Source organism: Caloenas nicobarica, chromosome 2 (assembly GCF_036013445.1).
Source record: "Caloenas nicobarica isolate bCalNic1 chromosome 2, bCalNic1.hap1, whole genome shotgun sequence".
Classification (NCBI taxonomy): domain Eukaryota; kingdom Metazoa; phylum Chordata; class Aves; order Columbiformes; family Columbidae; genus Caloenas; species Caloenas nicobarica.
In genome coordinates this window covers 159,710,666-159,722,953 of record NC_088246.1, presented here as the reverse complement: position 1 = coordinate 159,722,953, position 12,288 = coordinate 159,710,666, and the positions used below count along the sequence as shown (strand labels likewise).

The 12,288-nt window shown below is 40.5% G+C and overlaps 1 protein-coding gene across 3 annotated transcripts in view; it reads left to right on the top strand.

Annotated features, from left to right (window-relative positions):
* Positions 1–12,288, top strand: part of COL22A1 (collagen type XXII alpha 1 chain) — a 237,834-nt gene that overhangs the window by 79,245 nt on the left and 146,301 nt on the right. For all 3 annotated transcript variants that reach the window (XM_065627435.1, XM_065627434.1, XM_065627436.1), the window contains one exon: positions 9,530–9,641. In XM_065627435.1, coding sequence (XP_065483507.1) covers positions 9,530–9,641 — 112 coding nt within the window. The remainder of the gene's footprint in view (positions 1–9,529; positions 9,642–12,288) is intronic.

The window sequence follows — 12,288 nt, the reverse complement described above, 5'->3', positions numbered from 1 at the left end:
ACTGTGGCCAGGTTTTGGTGTACCTGTGGGTATAATCTGATGATCATCAGGCATAAAGCAACCACCACAGTCTCTTAGAGAGCAATCCCTGCCTGCTTTTTTATTAGGCCTGGCTGGTAGTACCTAAAATTAATGGGATTATTGTTATTTTCATGAATAACATCTTGGTAGGATCTTCCTATAGCCCAAATGACATTACAAGGAGAACCTAGCAGGTTATATTTTAGTAAGCCATTTTTCCTCAGCTTTTCTTACTCTAAAAATAATATTAATTGCATGAAAAAGCAGTAAGAATTGTTGCTAGTTATGTTGAACTCATCAGTCCTGCCACTTGGCTCTCATAAACACTTATCCATTGTCATTTTTCTCAGCTATATGCATAGAGTTCTCTTGGGTGCTACCAACAAAACCTTTATTCAGAGAAGTGCAGAGTCCTCCGCTTCCCACTGCTATCCCTAGTGATGAGTTTGCAGTTATGCCATTTTATGGCTTTCCAGAGGAACACAGAGCACCTTAAGGGCTTGAGGAACTCAAAACAGAACTTCAAAATAGAGGAACTAATTAAAATCAGAACCTAATACAAATAGTCCTGGTAAGTTCAGCTGGTGCAAGCCTATCTGGCATACAAGGACATCAAAGGCATAATGAATGTCTGTTTAATCTTGTAAATCACTGGAGCAGGAAAGGAACTGAAAGAGGACCTGTGGCACTAAGCCAAATGTCCATCACTGAGAAAATGGAGAATGACTTCAACACAGAAAAGCCTTCAGTAATGAGGCAAAAAGTTCAGTGTCAAAACCAGCTTTCAGTGTTGTTCAATATGCCACTAGCAACTGTCCAAAAACAGAGGCAAACAGACAAGAGAGAATGAGTAAACTGATGTAGATAAACAGAACAATGCATCAAATAAAGCAGTGTGTGATTAACATGAGACCAGGTGTTGAAAGGTGCTGCCTCAGAGGCTACCGCCGTAGACATGTATTTATTTCCTGTTTTTACAGCAGGCTGAGGGTTAGATGGTTAGATTACAAGAGCCCTTTCCACCAGGTGGGGTGACTATAGCTGTGTATTCATTTATTTGCTTGTGGTTTTGACCTGTCTCTCTCTCTGCCTCGTGCTGTGTCTTTGGACTAATTTTCTTACTGGTTTTATATCCCTTTTATCTTTCCTGAAGTGTTATCTTTCCTGTTTAAGGGTACCAAGTGATGTATAGTGCATTAATCACTGTGTAGGGTTTATTATGGTTATAAAACACAGACTATCTAAAGCAGGGGTGTCAAACTCATTTTCATGTAACTACTCCTACATTTATACAGTCTTAAAATTACATTCGACCCTTTGAAGGCAACCACGAGGCTGATGTGGCCCATGGTGGTAGGCTTGCTGGAAGATACCTTCTTAATGCTGGTGTAAGGGCTATTCCTTGTGCTTCAACAGAGCCTCATTATTAGCTTAAGCTCCTAGCTGCTCTCCTCACTGAAGTCTGGTGGATCTCGTGAGAAGAAAGTCAGACCAGCATGAAGTGCTGCTTAAGTCCCAACCATAACATCTGTGGCAAGAAAGGGCAATGGGTTAAGAGCAAGAACTCAAAGCACTCTTGAGGCCCTTTAATCCATAGGCTTTAGAAAATTTTATAGTTCCAAAACTCCCTTGCAAGCTTCTTGTAAAATATAGCAAATTAATTTTTTTAATGACTTGTACAACCCCTTTAGTCACCACACTACTGCATGCAGGGCTGGAGAGCAGTCAGTAGATCTCTATGGCTTGTTCCTTCAGAGGTGCAGTCTTTAATGCATTGGGAGTAAGTCAGATAACCACTGCTGGCTGATGATGCTGAGTTAAACAGTTGAGCTGAGAGTGCTGGATGTGGGATGAATTGTCCATGTAAAAATAAGCTGCTTCTTTTTCTGTCTTTGCTGGAGAGGTGAACTAAAGGGGAATAAAACAGTGCAAGAAGACAGAATCCTTATCCATTTTAAGTCTTTGGAAATCGCTTCTTCCAATAGCCACAGAGAGCTAAAAATATAGTCCAGCAAAAGACTTCCTTTCAAACCCTTTTTACGGTCATTCACAATGAGACAGTTCTGAACACTATCTGAGCTGCAGGACTCTGACCTTACCACGAGCAAACAAGTGACACCTGTGTGCCCCACAAGGATGTTGGGACAATGTGAAGATCCAGTGTCTTGTGGCTTTGACTTTGACCCAAGTGTTGTCATCAGAGATAGATCACCAACACAAGCAGCTGGTCATTAAGGAAGAGGAAGAGGGCTTCTTTTTCCTCCTGCTAGCAGGCCAGAAAGTCTAGGACACTGAAGGATGGTAGCATCACTGTGCACCTCGCCCCCTCCTAAATGCTGCTTCTTGTTGCCAAGAGCAACCTATGGTTGGGGCAGTGTTATACTGATATATATGTAAGTAATTTTAATGTGGTGGAAGAGCCTTGGAGAGGGCGACTTCAGAGAGCACTTAAAAATACCCCTAATTATTCTGATGTTCTCTCAACTCTTACCAGATTTCCTTTCCTGTGGAGGAAGGAATGTCAGGAACAGCAAAAATGCTGTAGCAGATGATGTCTGCTTTAATAATAACAACAACACATGATGAATAAAGTAGTAGGTCTCCCCTTCAGGATTTGGACACTTCTATCCCAGCTCTAGACTGAGACACATCTTGGCTGTCCAGAAACAGCTGTTTTCAGCCTAGAGCATGGTGAAAGTTAAGGATGCTAAAGGTTTAGACACAGCAGAAGAAAAGTCTACACTCATCTACACTCTCACTTCAGGTAACTAATTGCCAGACACAGTTGGTTAAACACACTATTTAAGTTTAGAATATGACATGATAATATGTTTTTCTAATATTTGAAAAGTATATATTAGCACAGATGCAGGCTCTTCCTTGTGAGCACAGGCGATCCATGAAAACTTAACTTTCAAGACTGCAGAAATGTTAGGCAAGAAAATTGATAAGATCTTGTATTTGCTGAAAGACTCCCAAGTGATACTATCCTTCCTAGGAATTTATACACTCCTCTAGTCTCCCATAAAGTTTATTGCTATTGACCTCCCTCTAGTAAAAGTAACAGATGCTGTTTTATCACAGGCAATACAAATTGCTATTTTCAGAAGTACCAGAGAACCAGTAGCTGATGACAACCTCCGTGACCTTGGTTATTGGTGATACTCCATCAATATGTTGACAAGGCTGATAATTCAGCTGAGAGTTTAAGAAAGAATAGGGTATGGAGAATTTCCTGCAAAAGCTGCTTTTTTTTATATTAGTGCTTATGCTTGGAAGTCATCCATAATAAATATATTCTGGACACATCACCTGAGGCACTGATGTCCAGTGCCTTTCGTGATTCCTTTCTGACCTGCTTTCCACGTGCCCCTTCAGGCCATTGTCTCACCAGAAAATTTTGCAATTAGAAGTAGCCCAGTGGTTCCCCTTGTGAGGGTTATCTCGGGCTCCTTGGGCATGCAAAGCAAGAGACTTTTCTCAGAAGGTTTCTTCAGTTCAAAAAAGTTAATGGCTCTGTCCTACTTTGAGAAGACTTGCCAAATCTGTGCACTGCTGTGCACTTTCTGACTATTAAAACTTCCATTTGTTGCTCTGGTTTTCTGGATTTAGGTGCTGTTTCAATATGTGATGGTGTCATTGGTTTTTTTTGGTTTGTTTTTGCTTGTTTTTGTTTTGTTTTGTTTTTCCCCTGAATATAGGACACAGAATCACAGAATGGTTGGGATTGGAAGGGGCCACTGGAGATCATCCAGTCCAATGCACCTGCTAAAACAGGTTCACCAGAGCAGATCACACAGGATCACGTCCAGGCAGGTTTTGAATGTCTCCAGAGAAGGAGACTCCACAACCTCTCACAACAGGGCAGCCTGTTCCAGGGCTCTGGCACCTCAAAGGAAAGAAGTTTCTCCTCATATTCAGATGGAACCTCCTGTGCTTCAGTCTGTACCCGTTGCCCCTCATCCTGTCATTGGGCACGACTGAATGGAGTCTGGTCCCATCCTCTTGACACCCACCCTGGAGATATTTATAAACACTGATGAGATCCCCTCTCAATTTCTCTTCTCCAGGCTGAACAGCCCCAGCTCTCTCAGTCTCTCCTCATAAGAAAAATGGTCCAGACCCCTCATCATCTTCGTAGCCGCTGGACTCCCTCCAGTCATTCCTTGTCCTTCTTAAACTGGGGAGCCCAGAGCTGGACGCAGAACTCCAGACAGACAGGAAAATCTCAACATGCACACTAGCTGTGACCTTGCTGTCCATATCAGATCCTTAATGAAGCCAAGCAGAAATCCAGCTTATACTCAGGGCAACCAGCCATGGCCCCTTTAGTCTGGTCTTGAAAAAACTATCTTGAAACAAATGTAATGGAAGCACTGGACAAGTACAAAGCTGTTTGATCATCCTTTGGCCGTGCTTTAGGGTGTGGTTTGCTGCAGCGTCGACATCTTTCCTGTAAAAGAGAATCTGGTTGCATTGTCCAGTGCCAAGTTTTGCCCATCTTTTCCCTGTAACTGGCAGACCTGGGTGTGTTTTCTGATTCTGGCAAAATGGGCTGCTTCCTGTAAGGCAGTTATTATTTGCAAATAAACAGACATTCGTCTGATTTGATCAGCAGAGCAGTGCATAAGAAATTGCTTTCCAAGCCAAGTATGCTGTTAGGAATCTGAGCTTCTCTTTCAGGTCACTATTTTAATTTTAATGTTAATGGACTAGAGTGTGCTGTTTTTCAGCAGATGTAATCATGTTAGAGGGTTTCAGTGGCCCCATATTGTTTTAGTAGCTATAATGAAGTAGGAGGCTTATGATCAAAGAGCATTATTCATCTTATTAATCACCATATTTATGGCATTACTGATTAAACAGTTTATAAGCCAACTGGGACACCACACCTGCCCTTGTACAGAAAAAAACCTCTTTTTAAATCAAAGCAACTGAGAACAGGAAAGTCCCACCCTTTCATCCTGTGCTCGAGCATGGTGCAACACCTGGGTAACAGTAGTTTTGTCCTTGCTAATGCAGGCAGGTATATTCCATCTGATTTCACTTGTGGAGAGGAATGGGAAGCTACATGTAGGGTCTCATTTTCACTATGGCACTGACAGAGTGGTCCATCCTTGGTGGTAGAAGAAACAATGTAGAGCTCATATTTCTAGTGTCACTCCAGCCCAGAAATGCTGTACAGCAGACTAAATGCTTGGGGAAAGATCTAAGTGAGATGTTTCCACTGCAGGTAGCAGCCAGACGGGGCCAGGTGAAAAATTCTGTTCAAGTTCAGAGAAATGATTACAGCATCACCTATTTTTTAGATTAACATTGTCATTCAAGACTTAATTAAAAGCATCATGCTGTCTCCTTCACAATCCTGCTTCCAGTCCTAAAGTCAACAAGGGAACATACTCAACCCAAAGTGCTTCTAAGCACAGGAAGTAAAAATAATAATAATAAGTATATATATTTTGTTGTCCTTCAGCTGAAATAATCTTAGAGGTTACTTCAAAGCACACATTCATTTGGAAGTTTCCCTAGGTGTTTTCTTTCCGGTCCCACCTAGGCAATGTCTTGACTAATTTCTCATCTCAAATGACTATATTTTGGGTTTGCTTGTTTCTTCTCCTGCTTAGAAATGTAATGGTATCTGTTTAAGGAGACTTACACAAGATGGTCAGGAGAGTAAACTGAAGATATTCCTAGTCTGAATTTTAAAAATTGCAACCTTTATTCATTCATGGATGCAAATGAGATGGTGTAAATATAATAAATAGAAATAGTTAGTTGTTTGTTTTTTTTTTTTTTTCTACTTCTGCCTCATTCAGTGCACAAAACGGATAACATTCCTTATGAATATGGAATGGAATATGGAATATATCTCACCTAACTTCAGCAGTCTGAAAACATCTGTCTGTATGTGCTCCCTTTCTGCTGAATGGAAGGAGTTAGACACTGTGAAATAGTGATTTGGCCTGTCTGCAGATAGGCCTGATACAGATGTGATGAGTCGCCTTCCTAGAGACCCCCATATTTCTCCACTGACCCACAAGGGAACCAAAACAACCTGCATACATCAGATGTCTCCTTTTCAGACAGCTAAAATTAGGAGAGATGTGTCTAATCCTCAGCACAGTTCTTTCTTTCTTAGTGTATGGCCCAATGCCACATTTTCTGTGAGGCTATTGAAAACTTTCAGCAACTGAAGTGTCCATTACCTCGTGGGCTTCAGCTGGCAAAAAGGCATCTAACAATGGGGGTTCTCTCTCCAGCTTGAGACCTTTACTAGGTGCGTTTAACATGCAACCTGAGCATCCAAAGCTCTTTTTACGTCAACGGAGGAAAACATCCACTTTTGACGTCTGTTTTAGTATGAGATTAATCTTTTCCTAGAAGCACCTGTATTTGACTCTCTCTGTCTAACTGAATGAGAGTCTCTGTTACTACCCTCTCTCGAGCTGACATTTAGCCAGATGAACCCTCTGCGAATGCTCTGTAAACATGAATTAGTTTGTTTCATAGTTCCCTCTAAGGAAAGTGGAGGCAATATCTCAGTTTGACACAGAACAAATTAATGGTGTGATTAAAACAAAGCCATTTGCTGGTTTTGAGTGTGGACTCTGACACATCTAGGTCTTCACTTTCCTGTGGAGCTACATGACATTTTTGAATTCAAAGAACAACTCTCATTCCTTCTTTAATGAAAAATATATCAAGAAATTTGCAATTTCGTGATCCATAGCCTGAGTAAGAAAAATCCTATTATAATTTACCTGTGTGCTTCATTCAATCCTGAACACAAATGAGATAGTCAAAGTTATGAGCATGACTTATTTTCATTACTGCAAGTTCTGCTTGCAAAATAGTTTTAATAACCTTTCATGGTGTTATTTAGGCTCAATAAGCTGTATGTTGTTAGGAAATTTTGGAAAAAAAAAAGAGATTGATTAAATCTGACTCAACCTGTTCCGTTGGAAAAGCATGCTAGTTGCACACCTTCGGAGTTCCTTATGATGTGAACACTAGCTTGAGGTGTCAGAGAAAGATGAGAGTAAGTTTGGGCCTGAGCTAATGATTGGAAAACTTAGCAAGGAGTTCTTGTCACTGTATCTTGCACCGGTGTATTTTGAGCAGTGGAGCTTTATGAACTCCATGAGATGAGCAATACTCCACTGCTTGAGGACTCTGGTGACTTGACTTTACGACGTCACTTGGGCAGCATTTCGGCCTTCACCCTTCACAGCTTTGCTGCTGTGAATTGTTAACAATTTCCCTTGCCAGTCAACATGGACTCTTCTTACAAGCAGCACTAAACCGCCTCCCTCACATCCCTGCGGTTGGCGTAGATGAAGGATATGTACTGCATGGTGAAATGAGCTGTGGGAGGGTTTAGACAGACAGGCCATACTTGTTTTTACGTGATAGCCAGAAGGGAGCTTTCATGTTCTGGTAGGGTCTATTTGCTATGATTTATAGTTGCAATCGTGGCTGATTACAGTATGTCAGAAGGCTGTATCACTAGAGGTGTTGCAGAGGTGATTATAAGGTTGAGCCATGAGGCCCTGGAGCATCTTAACTGCCTTATTTGCCCTTCTGAATGTCCAATAATGGCTGAAAATAGAGTGGACAGGAGGGAAAAGCTGTTGACAGCCAGGAAAGTTACTGTAATAGAAAAGGCCTCAGCTTGGCACCAGACAACTATTTCTGTCTTTGCAAACAATTAAGATTATATTTCCTCAGAAAAAGCTATTTCTTCTGAAAAAACTGCATGGTGGAAGCTTGATGTTTTATTTGCTCTCTGCTGTCACATCTTGATTTGCCTCAGGACTGGCCCACACAGGATTTTTTGCACATATTTATTCCTTTAATTTTGAAGAATAATATAATTGGGCTGGTGCGTTTTCCTGTTGCAGCTGTTTTCAAGTCATGCAGTAGCTTTCAGCCTGTGGATAGTGAAAGGTTCATGAGGGCAATTAAGAAACCCAAGGATCTTAAGGCTTAAGTTCACCACACAAAAATGTTAATCTCTCTTATAAGTGTTTTATGAGCTCACTAACTGAACAAAGTTAAAAGCACTGCCAGAGTTTAAAATCAATTCATCAAAATAAGCTACTACAGTATCACCAGGTTTGTGTGCTGGAATTACACCCACAGGAGTTTATTTGTTTAATTGTGCATGTATGAGAGGAAGAAGAGGTTAGAATAGCCCAAAGGAAAGAAAAACACAGATTTGCTGCTCAATTTCAATATGGCTTTTGCAGTGTTTTTGCCTCTAACTTCGCAGTGTGTCCGGTTCTGGGAGCAGCTCTTAATTTGGATGCGCATCCTGTGGAGCCAGTTTGGAGCTAAAAGCAGGATGGTGGCATCCACATACTATTGCACCTCCAGGAACTGGACACATTCAGGATCATGGTGCAATTGTACCCCTGCTGTTGCTGGCAGAGACTTCATGTCACAAAAACATGGGTTTGTTGTGCCTGGGACCATATCGACTATGGAGCTGTGTAGACCCACGTGTGTGGTTTACACTTGAGCTAATAAGCCTTGTCAGAACAAAGTCAGAAGCTTTACACAAATGCCTGCAGTCAAGATTAATAGCTCATTATAATGATGAGTTGATTGAACTAAAACTTGTCATATTAAAATGATAGGAAAAGTTTATGTAGTCAAGTGTCTTGGTCTAGTGGTTTTTGATAAAGACTTGGACCTATTAGAGTGGACTCAGAGGAGGGTCACAAAAATGATCAGAGGGATGGAACAGCTCTCCTTTGAAGAAAGACTGAGAGAGTGGGGTTTGTTCAGCCTGGAGTACTGGGCTATCCAGGGAAACCTTATCATGGACTTTAAATATATAAAAGGGGCTTATAAAGATGGAGAGAGGCTTTTTACCAGGGCCTGTAGTGACAGGACAAGGGACAACAGTTTTAAACTGAGAGTAGATTTAGGTTGGAGACAAGGAATAAAAAATCTATGATGAGGGTAGTGAGATGTTGGAACAGATTACCCAGAGAAGCTGTGGATGCCTCATCATTGGAAGTGTTGAAGATCAGGTTGGATGGGACTTTGAGCAACCTGATCTAGCGGAAGATGCCCCTGTCCATGGCAGGGGGGTTTCATTAGATGATCTTTGAAGACCCTTTCCAACCCAAACCATCCTATGATTCTATGGTTCTATGAATAAGTGTTTCAGTCTGTACCTGTACATTTTTTCTATATAGGGATTAATGAATTATACAACATTTTCAGGATGTTGTGTCAATGCAAACAGTAACTATTGATTTCTGGAGAACTCTATTCTAATCTCTCCAGGATTTGTCACAGTTTGAATTTATGTTCGATTTTGAGTTTTTGGTCTAAGCAGATTAGACCAGGTCAGAATTTTGTTCTGGCTTTTCCCAGCAAGAGCCAAGTTAATCTCTGAAGTGCTGTGTTTGTGGGCTAGGATAACTACCTAAGTACAGCTGAAGATTTGTCCCACTGCCTCATCAATGTCTTGTATTTACACTTCTGTTATGGGCAGGATTTGACCTGATGGAATCATTCAGTGTGAAACAGATTTTTGGAATGAAAGAAAATGGAATTCAGAGTGCTTATGTGCGACTTGGAAGCTTCCCTGTTGTTCAGAAAACTGAGTGAGTAGCCTGTTTTTTTACTTCATTTTCATCTGAGCCTTTGCTTTACATTATTTGGTTTCTCCAGGTTAACCCTGTAGTAGTTATCTACTACCTACACACATACTGCTGCTTCAATCAGCTCTTTTAGTTCTGCTGGCACAGAATTTATGCAATGTGGTTGGGAGTCTCTGCACCAACTACTGGCCCCATCCTGGCAGAATATGAGCTGTTTTCAGTCTATCTCAATGATTGTGAGGAGTAGTATCAAGAAATTCACAAAAGAACTTAAAGCTTAGTAAATAGCTTCTAAAAGGAATATTTGGTAGCAGTCCCACTGAGATATATATTTGCTAATCACAAGAGACCAGTTCCTAGTAGATGCTGTTATCATTTAGCTAATATGGGTTTTAGCCTCCTAAAAGAATGAGCCATTTCTAATCCTCTGTCAACATGGATTCAGTCCTTGGAGCCTTTTATGACCTAAGGCTGCCAGTTGTGTCATAGTCTATCAGAGCGGTTTCTCCTTGGGTTGTCACTTGAGTTCTGCTAGCATTAGCCTTGAAAAGAGCGAGTGCATAATTTAACTGAGTAACAATGAGCCATAGATCGAATTGTCATCATTAACATTTTTGCAGTAAATTTCTCTGTGCTGGTTTGAACTTCAGCTTAAAAAAATCAATAGTAATTATTTTCCTTCTTATGGATGAGGGCTGTTATTTTTTATTCTGTTTTAGCTCTTTTGCTCAGCTCACTGCATCTTTGGGTTTGTCCTGTGATGTACATTTGTTTGATTTCACAATATTTTTTTCATTCTGGAGCCAAGCTGGGTTTATTTGCCCTTGTCCTCTCTCCCTCTTTCTCCATATAAACACACAGTCTTAAAAAAAAAAAAAAGGAAAACTGTTTGTTTTAAAGTCCATAAATGATATCAAGTCTCAGGGTAAGTAAATTCATGTTCTGGGAGAAAACGAGCCAACTAAAGACACCTTGATCTTGATAAGTAGCATATAGATAACTGGTGTGTGTGGGGAAGGAAATAAACCTATTTTGTTTGGCTCACAGCAGTCTCTGGGTAGAACCTCTTATTGCTGCGGCTTGTAGCAGCTAGTAGTAGTATGCTTTATCACTGTAAAGCATTACTACCAAGACTACATAGCAAAAAGGCCTTGAAGTGAAGAAGTCCAGTTTGCACTTAAGAAACTCTGGGAATGATGACCTACTGAATCTGAGCTCTGGGTGACAAATAGGACTGGTGCAATCCTAGGGTGTAAAAGCAGGAACTGTCAAGTATGAGCTGACTACCTCCATATCAGGCAACTCAATCACCACTGCTGGGATGCTATGGCCAATCCTTGTTTCCATAATTCAGTAGATAGGAATGGAGTGAATGAAAGTGTAAATAACTGGGAAACAAGTCTAACAGCGAGAAATTCAAGAAGTGCAGTGTAGTCAGGTAAAATTAATAAGTGCTTAGCAAACGAGGCTGTCGCACTCTACAAGAACCTCTGGGGAACCAGAGCTGTGTAAAAGGTCTTTGGTGCTAAGGGTAGTGGCAGACTAAAAGTCAGTGGCTATCCATTAATGACATCAAAAACCAGCATGGAAGAAAGGCATGCTTTTAATGATGAATCTAATTAATCACTGGAATATGTTAGCACAGATTACAGAGAGCTGTCCATTTTTATTCCTTTTTCGAATTAAGGGTTGAAGTACTTTATTGTTGCTTCTGTTGTTTTTTTCCCAGAAAGACTGAGGGAGTGAAGCCCGACCAACCAGCTCTGACGACTTTCTGTCTGTTCAGATTTCACCCCTTTATTTGTTGTTGTTTTTTAAATAAGTAGACTATTTTATTGCTCAGGAGAGTTAGAAGTAAAACACCCTTAACTAGTAGATCGAAATGACCAAGCTTCCTTTTGAATGATTAACTGAAACATGGAACTAAAGAACTTTCCTATTTTCAGCCTTTTGTATTTTAACTTCCATACTCCTGTGGTTTGGGAATGAACCCAAATGGATATAATACCATGAAAGGTGCTGCATATTTCGTTCATTTAAGGCTTTGGATGTCGAAATTCTGAGATGGTGCATATGGGGTCATTTCTCACAGAAAATGAAATCCAGTAAAGCTGCACAAAACTTAAAACTGGAATAATAAACAAAACAAAAACATCTGTTGTGTCTTACAGATTACCTCAAGCAATGTTTAACAACTGATAGCAACATCTCATAATTAGATACAAAATCATTAACTGAGTAATATATGTATATATATTCATTTACCTACCTTGGGTTTCTCCATGAGCTCTTGCCTTGGTGTCATCATTTGTTTTGCTCCACAGAGAAGAAAATTCTACCTAAAGCTGCTAAAACCTCTTATGCTAAACAGGAAACCTGTTGAAATCTTCCTTGTTCCTTGCTTCATCTCAGACATACATTTCATATGAGAAAAGGCAGAGGTAACAAAGATTCCTCAGCTTGGGGAAAAGGAGGCTCAGGAAGGGGATCTTACCCATGTGTATAAATACCCGATGGGGAAGAAGTAAAGAAGATGGAGCCAGACTCTTCTCAGTGGTATTCAGTGTCAAGAGAAGAAGCAACAGGAAGAAATTAAAAACATGACATTAAATCTGAACACAAGAAAAACCTTCTTTAGACTAGATGATCT